This window comes from Nerophis ophidion, linkage group LG20 (genome assembly GCF_033978795.1).
Source record: "Nerophis ophidion isolate RoL-2023_Sa linkage group LG20, RoL_Noph_v1.0, whole genome shotgun sequence".
Taxonomy (NCBI): Eukaryota; Metazoa; Chordata; class Actinopteri; order Syngnathiformes; family Syngnathidae; genus Nerophis; species Nerophis ophidion.
The window spans coordinates 28,565,024-28,577,641 of record NC_084630.1 but is presented as its reverse complement, the minus strand read 5'-3'; the positions used below and the strand labels follow the sequence as shown (position 1 = coordinate 28,577,641).

General features: G+C 40.5%; 1 protein-coding gene across 2 annotated transcripts in view; it reads right to left on the bottom strand.

The window, feature by feature from the left end:
- hap1 (huntingtin associated protein 1) overlaps positions 1-12,618 on the bottom strand; it is a 39,531-nt gene that overhangs the window by 14,327 nt on the left and 12,586 nt on the right. For both annotated transcript variants that reach the window (XM_061880921.1, XM_061880922.1), the window contains exons 5-11: positions 11,393-11,501; positions 9,668-9,746; positions 9,458-9,588; positions 8,965-9,039; positions 5,212-5,423; positions 1,007-1,219; positions 535-869 (exon numbers count right to left, since the gene is read on the bottom strand). In XM_061880921.1, the coding sequence (XP_061736905.1) occupies positions 535-869; positions 1,007-1,219; positions 5,212-5,423; positions 8,965-9,039; positions 9,458-9,588; positions 9,668-9,746; positions 11,393-11,501 (1,154 nt within the window). The remainder of the gene's footprint in view (positions 1-534; positions 870-1,006; positions 1,220-5,211; positions 5,424-8,964; positions 9,040-9,457; positions 9,589-9,667; positions 9,747-11,392; positions 11,502-12,618) is intronic.

The following is a 12,618-nucleotide window of genomic DNA, read 5'->3' as shown; positions in this document are numbered from 1 at the left end:
ACTTCACTGGTTTTGGGTTTTGTATCATTTCCTGTCCTGGCACTCTTGTTTTGGATCCCCTTTCTGTTGGACTACTTGTTTCGTTGCAGACTGCCGGGCACCTAATTTACAGTAAGTTAACCTGTTTCTCTTTGCCAGCGCTGGTTTATTGCCTTTTGTCAGTGTGCCTGAGTTACTCTGCTGCCGCTACATGCCTTCAGTCAGTCAGAGGGCTATTCATGTAAACAATGTTTTTTTGGTGGAGAGAGCACTACCCGTTTTTTTGTAACTGTGTCCAGTGGCATCACAATAAAAGAAGCATAATGTGTTCATCACACAAGATGTCACGTGACAATAGTTTGGGGAAATAACTGCTGGCTTGACATTTGTGACAAGTGATCTCAAAAGTCTATTGATGAGAGAACAAGTAGGCTTAAAAGAGCTCAAAGTATGTTGTGTAATTACTGTCATGACTTTGACATACCAAAATGATTAACATTATTTGTGTAAATGAATGTTGTGTTGAACGTATAGACGCTTGAAAGTATTTACTACCTTCAAGTGGTTTGACAATCTGCAGGCGGTCGGGTAGGTAAGACCTGGATCCCGAGGAGCCGCAGGAGTGTCGGGAGCTCCCATTGGAGTAGTTGGTGCCGGTTGATGCCTCTGAACTGGAAGCCAGGCTGTCATTTGGCGTCAAGAAACCACTTGAGCCTTCGTCCTCCTCGATATTTTCCGCCAGGGCGCGGAGTTTCCGCTCACGCTCTACATCAAAGAAAGGTCGCTCGGAGGAGTGGTTCTGTTGGCGGGCTGATAGGCTGCGCAAGGCTGCCTCAAGGTCATGGCCTCCCGGTGTGCCAGGCTGTCCTAAACGCTTTGGCCCACTGATGCTAAAGAGAGAAAGTGTGGTAAAACACAAGTAAGCATTAACTGGAATTGTATTTCATTGAGAAAAAAATGTTCTACCTAAGGACAAAAGAAATGTGCAGGGCAAAGAGCACCTAGAATTTATGGTTCTTTGACACACCTGATGTCTTCTTTCTGGGCAGGACTGCTGCTAGGCTTATCCTCCAAGCTGGTGTTGTCGGAGCCGTAGCAGCTGGTGCGAGGAGTGCTGGTGCAGCTGGAGTGCATGGACACTGGGCTGGAACCTGGAAGTCCCGGAGATTGGCACAAAGAGCGCAGCCTCACCGACCGGTTCACCACCCGCACAGTTTCAAACACCCGCCATGGGTGGGTTCTGCAAGGAGCAAAAAGAAATGTCTCAAAGGTCAAATGTACCTCATGTTTGGCGCTAATGCTTAAATGGTCTTTTTTTTTTTTTTTTTTTAAGAAAAAAGGACACATTTGGTCCAAAAACAAATCAAGTTCAAGTTTATCCCCACATTTAAACATTTCACAGATAAAGAGAATCCTTTTTTTTAAATAAACATATAGTCTGAAATGGAATTGGCAAAGGCTAAAGCGTATTTCACCTCTCCTAGAGTATTTACAAAACAGAAATAACTACAGATCTCTTATGCATGCAGTTGTACATTTTACGGCCCAAAAACAATGACTTTGCATCTTTTTGTTATCCTTTTCATCCTTACAAATAGAACATAATAGTAATTAGTAGGGGTGTAACGGTATGTGTATTTGTATTGAACCGTTTCGGTACGGGGGTTTCGGTTCGGTTCGGAGACATGCTAGCAGCGACCGGGCTAAGACAAGATGTAAAAGCCAGAGCTGGAAGATCCTCCTGCCTCATTAATATCTTCTCGTTGGGAACACTTTGGCTGCGCGATACAACAATGAAGGACGGAGGTTCGCCGATATTGTTCAGTAGCTGCTTCTAACAACACGTCAAACATATGTTGCACCTTTTCTTGCTTCCGGCTCCCAGACCGTAGTTGAGGAGCGCAGGGGAAACACTCCTCCAGGGCTGATGTATTTTCGGGGGAAACACCCTTCACTCTACCCGGCAGTGGGTCTCCACAGCTCCGGACTCCAGGGTAAATGAAGAGTCCGGCGATTAGTTGCAAATCGTGACTTTATTGAGGTCTTGCACACAGCCAATCCAACAAAACACCAGCCACTCCCCGCACTCACGCTACGCTCCCTCACCTCGCTCGCCCACACACTCACTGATGTCACTCACCTCACATGCTGTCACATGTTAAAGGGGTACACACACACATACGCTACTCTCATAACACATGCCAACCCGTTTGAAGCGTCACCAACGCATTCAAGCAGCCTCTCCTCGGCGAGTCAGGCAGGGCTAAAGCAATAACAAATGTTTTTATAGCAGCAGATTTACGTCCATATTGCATTAAAAAATAGATTTTGACCCACTTCTATGGTGGAAGAACAATGAGCCCATATATCCTCTTACTGCCAAGTTAGCCAGGCTAATAAAAGTCTCAATCAATCAATCAATCAAAAAAAGCACTTTATATGTAGAAAGGTTTTGTTAAGAAACCATTCTGAACCGAGGATGTCGTTGTGGCTTGTGCAGCCCTTTGAGACACTTGTGATTTAGGGCTATATAAATAAACATTGATTGATTGATTGATTAATTGATCTATTTGATTGGTCGCTGCAAAGTCTCTTGCTTGTGCCTTGAGTACGCGACCTCCAGTGGCTGAAGGAAACACAACTTTACTTTTATTGACAGATTTAGTGCATCACTTGCAAAAACTTGCAAAATGGCCGAAATCTGTAGTTTTTCTCACAGAGATCTCTATGATGAAAGAAAGAAAGAAAGAAAGAAAGAAAGAAAGAAATTTTAGTGAATGTCCAACGCAGAGATGGGCAAAAATGACTTGGGGGCCACATTGAGACAAAAAATGTGCCTGTTTTATGAACAATAAAACACTGAATATTAACAACATATGAACATCGCTCCTCTTTTACTTCTCAGACCAGCTCCACGATAGACATCTTTTACAATCAAGCAAAAAACAACAAAAATGTAACAAACTGCAAAATATGAATGCAAAGGGGTAATAAACACCTACGATATTATATATTATCACTTTTATGCAGAAATCTGTTGTAAAAATTTGCTTCTGCATTTCTTCCTGACACATGCGTTTTGGGCTGGCTGCTCTGGGCCACAACAAAGGGCCACATAGCGAAAGTATAGACTAGACCAGTGGTCCCCAAACACCGGGCCCTGGCCAAGAACCGGGCCATGGCCCAATTGGTACCGGGCCGCAGAATAATTTTTTATAAAAAAAAAAAAAAAAAAAAAAAAAACGTTTTTTTTTTTTTAAATAATTAAATCAACATAAAAACATAATATACACTTAAAATTAATGCACCAACCACAAAAACGTCCCCTTTTCAAGACAAAAACGTCCCTTTTTCATGACAAAGAAAAAAAAAAAAAAGAATAAGAAGAATCCCCCCCCCCCATTCCTCCACCCGGGCCGCGGGATAAATTATTAAGCGTTGACCGGTCCGCAGATACAAAAAGGTTGGGGACCACTGAACTAGACCATGCAGTTGGCAATCCCAATTTAATTGTATTTAACAGCATTAATAATATGGAAAACAAGTCTACCCTGTCCCTAAAAGTAGATGTTCAGCGTCCCTGCTTCCTGGCTGCTGGCAGTGTGTACAATTTGCATTTGGCATGATGACGACTGGCGAGTGTAATGTTGTCAACTTTTCATCAAATATTTACCTTAAGGATGCTTCCTTCTTTCAGCAGGTGTCATAATGAACAAGACAGCGATTAATTTTCCCTCAGTGACCGATGGGGGCAATTGTGGCGCACTGCATGAGAAATCAACGAAAGCATGTAGAACAGTGGTTCTTAACCTGGGTTGCATCGAACCCTAGGGGTTCGGTGAGTCGGCCTCAGAGGTTCGGTGGAGCCTCCACCGCAGAGGTCAAGCCACAACCAACTCACTGTGTACATGAAAACGTCCTCCTATTGTCATATTATGGATACGGCAACAGCAGAAGTCAAAATGATGTGCAGGCGTGTAATTTGTTGTGAGTTCATGCACTGTGTGGGTTTTGTTCTTTGAACACGGTTCATTTTGTGCACCAGTAAAAAATCATATAACTTTGTCCATCCATCCATTTTCTACCGCTTATTCCCTTTTGGGGTCGCGGGGGGCGCTGGCGCCTATCTCAGCTACAATCGGGCGGAAGGCAGGGTACACCCTGGACAAGTCGCCACCTCATCGCAGGGCCAACACAGATAGACAGACAACACTCACATTCACACACTAGGGCCGATTTAGTGTTGCCAATCAACCTATCCCCAGGTGCATGTCTTTGGAAGTGGGAGGAAGCCAGAGTACCCGGAGGGAACCCACGCATTCACGGGGAGAACAGGCAAACTCCACACAGAAAGATCCCGAGCCTGGATTTGAACCCAGGACTGCAGGACCTTCGTATTGTGAGGCAGATGCACTAACCCCTCTGCCACCGTGAAGCCCTATAACTTTGTCTTGAATTAAAAAAAAAAGTTTTTTTTACTAAAGAAGAGTTCGGTACCGGGCTTCACGGTGGCAGAGGGGTTAGTGTGTCTGCCTCATACTACGAAGGTCGAGTAGTCTGAGGTTCAATCCTGGGCTCGGGATCTTTCTGTGTGGAGTTTGCATGTCCTCCCCGTGACTGCGTGGGTTCCCTCCGGGTACTCCGGTTTCCTCCCTCCTCCAAAGACATGCACCTGGAGATAGGTTGATTGGCAACACTAAATTGTCCCTAGTGTGTGAATGTGAGTGTGAATGTTGTCTGTCTATGTGTAGGCCCTGCGATGAGGTGGCGACTCTTCCAGGGAGTACACCGCCCTCCGCCCGATTATAGCTGGGATCGGCACCAGCGCCCCCCGCGACCCCAAAGGGAATAAGCGGTAGAAAATGGATGGATGGGTTCGGTACCTCCAACAAGGTTAAGAGCCACTGATCTAGACGAAGAAGAGACTTTGCAGCGACCAATCAAATGAGCTCCGGGAAGCATGGGGAGCGGTCATCCCTGCTCTGCGCTAGTGTTTCTACACTCGCACCCTGGACTGGTCAAAAGTTAGACCACAGGGCACAATCATACTGTAAATAGGTATACACACAACCCTTCGCACTCACATCCAATTTAGAGCCCCATTGTGCATGCTTTGCAATTACCCAAATCTACGGCCTCAAAATTGAACAGAAAACCTAAATTAGAATTTTGAGAATTGTTTTGATGTAAGGTATCCATACGCCAATGACTTCCGGGATGATCATGACTTACTTGTACTCTGACGACGCAGGCGTGTCCAGGCCTTTGCGGAAGGTGCCCTCTATCTCTGCTGCCAGGCTGTCCATGGGGAGGACAGAGGCCAGAGCGGTGTAGCGTTGCACCGTGCTGTTCGGCAGGCTCTTATTTCGCAGGTTTTTGTTGTCCTCTCGGGCCTCGTGGAGCATGTCTTTGCACTCACAGTACTTGTCCTGCAGGTCCTTGAGCTGCAGACAGGGGGAGGCAAATATCAAGGCAATCACTCTCTGAAGCTTATCCTGTTCAGGGTGTAAAATGAGCTGCAGCCCATCCCAGGTGACTTAGGTGAAAGACTACACTAGAACCACTCAACTGGTGGCCCAACTGCACAAACTGGGCCCAAAAATGACACCATACTGGCCCCCGAGTTCAGTTCAAAACTTGAGAGAAAAATATTTTTCCAGCAAATTCCAAGGCCCTCCTTTCGGTCCTCTCCTTTTTTGGCAGTTACAATTTGTTTTTGTAATGTGATGTATGTAACTAAAGTGTTGCTATAGCTTTTTTACTTCAAATGCAGTCAGTAGTCTTTGGTTCATTTTTTTTAGTTATACTATATAATTTTACGACCTCTATTTCATTATTCAGGCTACTCAACTGGCGGCTTGTGAGTTCAGTTAAAAAAAACCTTCTTAGGACTCACATTTTTGCAGCAAACTGTCATAGAGATAACTTTGACTAGCTTTTTTGCAGTTTAAAACAGCAGAGGACTCCAATAACTCTGAGAAAATACATACACCAAAATCAAAAGTCTATTGCAGTGGTTCTCAAATGGGGGTACGCGTACCCCTGGAGGTACATGAAGGTATGCCATGGGATACGTGACATTTTTTTATTTAAATATTCTAAAAATAGTGACAATTCAAAAATCCTTTATAAATATATTTATTGAATAATACTTCAACAAAATATGAATGTAAGTTCATAAACTGTGAAAAGAAAAGCAACAATGCAATATTAAGTGTTGACAGCTAGATTTTTTGTGGACATGTTCCATAAATATTGATGTTAAAAATGTCATATTTTGTGAAGAAATGTTTAGAATTAAGTTCATGAATCCAGATGGATCTCTATTACAATCCCCAAAGAGGGCACTTTAAGTTGATGATTACTTCTATGTGTAGAAATATGTATTTATAATTGAATCACTTGTTTATTTTTCAACAAGTTTTTAGTTATTTTTATATCTTTTTTTTCCAAATAGTTTAAAAAATACCACTACAAATGAGCAATATTTTGCACTGTTATACAATTTAATAAATCAGAAACTGATGACAAAGTGATGTATTTTACTTCTTTATCTCTTTTTTTCAACCAACAATGCTTTGCTCTGATTAGGGGGTACTTGAATTAAAAAAATGTTCACAGGGAGTACATCACTGAAAAAAGGTTGAGAACCACTGGTCTATTGTACAATGCTTCTCCGGAACATACAAAATAAGAATAGTGAAAGGAGAAATCCTGCCAAGCGGTCCTTATCATTCTGAAAATGTGGCCCCCAAAACAATCAGCATTTTGCAGAAGGCATATATAATATGAAAGGGATTGTTTTGTTTTGCTCATATATTCAGAGATTGGGCTTTTTCATTGGAGTTGCATGTTATCAGGGAAGAAAGTCCTACAATCATAACTGAAGTCTATTTGACAGATGCTGACGATGTGGCAGGCAACTTTTTCAAAATGTGCAATACATCCTGAATATTAATTATAGTGTAAGCAATTATAAGCTTAAGGCTTTTAAAACTGTGAAATACCTTAAAAAATGCAAGACCACTTTAGTTTGTGACCAAATTATGGTATTTATTGGGAAACATTTAAATATGAAAGCTTCAGTTGTACTTTTAAATGTTATTTATGTTAATATTGCACTGACAGAAAAAAATATCTGTTGTATTAAGTTTAAAGCAATGTCATTTTGATGTTGAAAATTATTTAACGTTCATTGTTTTTAAAAGCATTGTAGATTAAAACTTCACCTTAATCCTGGATTGTGCCTCTCTATTTTTCTCTCGCATTCATAAGTGAACTTTTTGTCAAGTACATCTCGATAAACTAATGAGCACTATATACAAAATTACTTTACCACCAAGCTTGTTTCCACCATGCAATGTTACATTAAAAAAATCAAGTAATCTTTTTTCTTTCTTTTTTTTTGCTGCCAGTGGCTGAAGCATCCTGTGCGAAACATTCAGAATAAAAGCAAATTCACAACCTGAATTGCCGACCTATAGTTTTGTCATTATGTGCTCTCAAATTTTAACATATTACTATTTACAGTCGCGATCAAAAGTTTACATACCTAGAGTTTCCAATCATTTCTACAACTCTTATGTTTTTGTGATAGAGTGATTGGAGCACATACTTGTTGGTCACAAGAAACATTCATGAAGTTTGGATCTTTTATGAATTTATTATGGGTCTACTGAAAATGTGACCAAATCTTCTGGCTCAAAAGTATACATACAGCATTGTTAATATTTGGTTACATGTCCCTTGGCAAGTTTCACTGCAACAAGGCACTTTGGGTAGCCATCCATAAGCTTCTAGTTGAATGTTTGACCACTCCTCTTCACAGAATTGGTGCAGTTTAGCTAAATGTGTTGGTTTTCAAACATATTGCTGGCAATTGTGGCCAAACAGCTAAATTTTTGTTTCATCTGATCACAGAACTTTCCTCCAGAAGGTCTTATCTTTGTCCATGTGATGTCAGATGAAACAAAAATTTAGCTGTTTGGCCACAATACCCAGCAATATGTTTGGAGGAGGAAAGGTGAGGCCTTTAATCCCAGGAACACCATTCCTACCGTCAAGCATTGAGGTGGTAGAACTGCAACAATTTTGTCAAGAGGAGTGGTCAAAAATTCAACCAGAAGCTTGTTGATGGCTATCAAAAGCACCTTATTGCAGTGAAACTTGCCAAAGGATATGTAACCAAATATTAACATTGCTGTATGTATACTTTTGACCCAGCACATTTGCTCACATTTTCAGTAGACCCATAATAAATTCATAAAAGAACCAAACTTCGTGAATGTTTTTTGTGACAACAAGTATGTGCTCCAATCACTTTATCACAAAAAAATAAGAGTTGTAGAAATTATTGGAAACTCAAGACAGCCATGACTTTACAAGTGTATGTAAACTTTTGATTGCGACAGTATATCAACAATTAGATATGTTTATGTTTACCGGTTTCCAACCTTTTTCTGTAAGGGGCGCCGGAAGTTGGCAGACCCATCAGTGATACTGTTCTGTTGGTCTGCTCTTGAATGGGATTGTGCTGAAAATTTAAATTTCCCCTGTGGGATTAATAAAGTATTTCTGATTCTGATTGTGGTGTACACGTTGGACTGGTTATAGTCAATGGCAGTCCAGACAATTAACCATCCGCACTCTCATTCTCACCAATTTAGTCCTCTTGTGAATGTTTTTGGACACTACAGTGCTGCTCGGACACAAACACGCCCATCTTAAAAGTTTTATCATTCATTATGTAGGATTTAGAAAATAGAGATGTATAAATGAATATCAGTAACAAAACACTCGCATGCATACCTACAAAAGAGAAGTACAGGGAACCCTATGTGTGTCATATACCATGATCATAAATAAATTATTGCAGATATATTTGAACATGAGTCAACTGTCATTTTCTAAATCATGAATATCCATTCTATTTTTTCTTGTTCTGTTTGGCAGCTACATATACAGTTCATGTTTGGAAGGTCTTGCCTCTGATTGCAGCTTCAGGTTACTTTCACGCGAGTGACACAGATGTTGGTTCAGCTCTTCGTTCTCATTTGTGACCTAAAGGGACCAAAAGAAGGAGTTTGTGGGTTGACAGTTTATTGTTTATGGAAGCAGGTTATGTTATCACTGTGACACATCATGTGCCTTCTTAATTGACTCTTGAACGCATCATAATAATCTCCTCAATTGCCCCCAAAAACTGATTAACTCGCTGGAATATTAAGACAATATAACATACAACCTTGAATGTGTATGCAATAAGTGCAATATATTTATCCGTACAGTAATCTATTTATTTATATCTGCACCTTATTGCTCTTTTATCCTACAATACAACGAGCTAATGCAACAAATTGTGTTGTTATCTGTACTGTAAAGTTCAAATTTGAATGATAATAAAAGGAAGTAAGTCTGTAAGTCTAAGCGTAAGTCTTAATTAATATTTCTTAGATGAATATTTGGAGTTTTAACTCACACTTTTGCAGCGGGCCTGCAAATCGACAATCTGAGCAAGCAGCAAGCTGATCTCTTCTTGCTGCCGGAGAGAATCCTCTATTTTGCGTGCCAGCTCGTCTGATAGATCCACCACTTGCTTGTTGACAGAGGCTAAAATTTCACAGGTCCTATAAATGTACTTCATCAACAATGTTTGTACTGCCTTGCAATGTTTAAAAAAGTAACTTACACAGCTCTTCCACACACACCAGCATTAGCTCCTGCTCTTGCTCCTCGTAGTTGCTTGTCTCAGTGCTGAGTTCACTTGCCTGTGAAAATGATGGTGGTTTAATATGTTACGGTGTTTAAGTAGAAGTTGGGAAAATGATCATGACTGCAAATAGTGTAGTTTCTCAGCCCCCTGGGTCAAATTGATTTATAGCAACAGGATACATTATACAGTGGTACCTCTGATTTAGTTTTTGATGAAAATGTTTACCAACATTTTCCACCAATTTTCCTATACCAGGGGTCGGCAACCCGCGGCTCCGGAGCCACATGCGGCTCTTTGGCAACTCCCCCCAGATTGTTGCGGGGAGATTCCGGAATTCAATACCTCTCCCAGACCTCACCCGGAGTCAACGTTCTCCAATTTTCACTCGGACTACAATATTAAGGGGGTGCCGTGATGATATTACTCTTAACGACCTCTTGAACGTCATTGCGCCCGCCATTCACGGAATGCTATTAGCGTCCCCTTGAATGTCATCACGCCCGCCATTCACGGAATGCTTTTTGCGTGCCGACAGGACTCATGCATTTCGCTGCTTCCCTCGGCACATGTATGACATTGCAAGGCATACTGGGTGACACAGAGTACACTGATGGTTGTGATATAAACAACTTTAACACTCCTACTAATATGCGCCACATTGTGAACTCACACAAAAGAAGAATGACAAACACATTTCGGGAGAAAATCCTCACAGTAACACAACATAAACGCAACACACCAAATAGCATCCATGACACTCCCTGACTATGTTATACACCCCACGAGCACCAACCCCCCACCCCCTCCCTGCGTGGTTGAGGTGGGCGGGGTTTGGCGCTCGCGGGGTGTATAACATAGTCAGGGGGTGTCATGGATGCAAAGGACTCTGGGTATTTGTTATGTTGCGTTTATGTTGTGTTACTGTGAGGATTTTCTCCCGAAATATGTTTGTCATTCTTCTTTTGTGTGGGTTCACAATGTGGCGCATATTAGTAGGAGTGGTAAAGTTGTTTATATCACAACCGTCAGTGTAATCTGTGTCACCCAGTATGCCTTCCAGTCGTGTGCGTGTATCTGCGGAAGCCTCTCACAACATGTTGCTGGACTGGCAAGCAGTTTGTACATTTTGTAGATGGTGTTTAAGGCAATGGCTTCATAGCATGCCCTTATTCTTGTCATCTGGGTGAACACCAGTAGATATTGGCGGAAATAGTTGCGGCTCCCATTGTCTTCCTCATTTTGTGAAACGGGTTGAAATGGCTCTTTGAGTAGTAAAGGTTGCCGGCCCCTGTCCTATACTGTCTCACATGGCCGAACATCAAAGTGTTTGTATCTATGGAATGAAATGCTCAAATTAAGAATCATGTATTGTTGGCTCAGTTTATGTGCTTTTTTGATGACTGATTTTATCACAGAATCAGCCACAATGGAACCACAGAAACTTGGGAATGTCAGCACTTTGATAAAAGGTAAGAGACATTCAAAAAATAAAAGTGACGTTAAATGTTCATTTATGCATTTCATTCATCATTTACATTATTTTGCAATCAGGATATATTATTTGAATTTGCATTATTTCAAATGAGAAAAAATACTTGAGGTTTATACAAATACAGTGTTCAACTGACCTTTTGGAAACAACGTACCACTGTACCCTGTACAAAACTTAAAAATGTGTTTTCTTATCTTTTAATCTGTTACCTCCAATCGAAGTTTGCGGTTCTCGTCCTCCAAACATTTCAGTTTCTGCTGCAAGAAGTCATAGTGGACGAAGTCGCTGAGAGAACTGGTTGATTCAGGTTTTTTTATTCTGAAACAGAAACAGAACAGATTTCACAAGACAAATGTTTTTTTAAATTTTCCTGAGGGAACTCTCCTGAAGGAATAAATAAAGTACTATCTAATGTAATCTAATCTAATATAATCTGAATACAAATGAAACAACCTTAAGTCACATTATGTTTACAAACATGTTTATTTGGTCTGACTGCATGTTTTGGGTTTTGATTTCATTTGTGTTTTTATAACATTTTTTCTGATAATAGCTGTATAAATGTCAGATTAACAAGGAGTCCATAACAGAATTAATAAAAACAATGATGAGACACATTTATGGTTTGTTTTATTGAAATTTAAATACTTGATCATATGAATAGCATTAGCACGCCCATCCCACTAAATGAACCTTGCAAATATAAGGTAAAAAAATATTATACCATAGTTAATGTACAAATGACTAAAGCAACCTGTGCATTATTGAATAGCTTATTTTAAATGGACGAAAAAAAGAAACTGTAAAGTCATACACACTACTGGGGCCTGTTTAATAAACAATTTTCCACAACTTACAGTAAACTTAAGTATTGGAGACCCTGCTCCTAATCTATATTCGTTAGGGGGTCTTTGCCTGGTAAAATGGAAAGGAGCCCTGCAATCATTTGAGCATTTTCTGTCATAATTTTGTAATAGTTTTAATGTTATACTGTTCACTCGCCACTTCGCGGTTCACTTATTGCAGTCTCAATAAATTGCAGATTTTAAAAATTGTGTACAGTAGGTACAGTATTTGTGTATAAATGTTCTGTTAGTGAACAGTTTATCTGCGCCAATACGGTACAGTATTTGAAAATATTTGAAGTCCTACAATGTCATTCAAATAGAACCCAAGCCCCAGAAAAGAAGAAAAGGTGGACCTCCTCATTATTATGCTTTAAAGAAGGTAGTTAAGATGTGAGCTGTTAATTACAAGCAGCCAACTACAAGCTGGTACACAAAAACAAGGAAAAGAATATAAGGAAGATGGCAAAAGAGGACATTGTGACAGCGCTGTCCACCATCCTCATCACCAACCGTTAATTCCTTATTGTCATCATTTGTGAATACCAATATTTTACAAACCTCGTTTCCATATGAGTTGGGAAAATGTG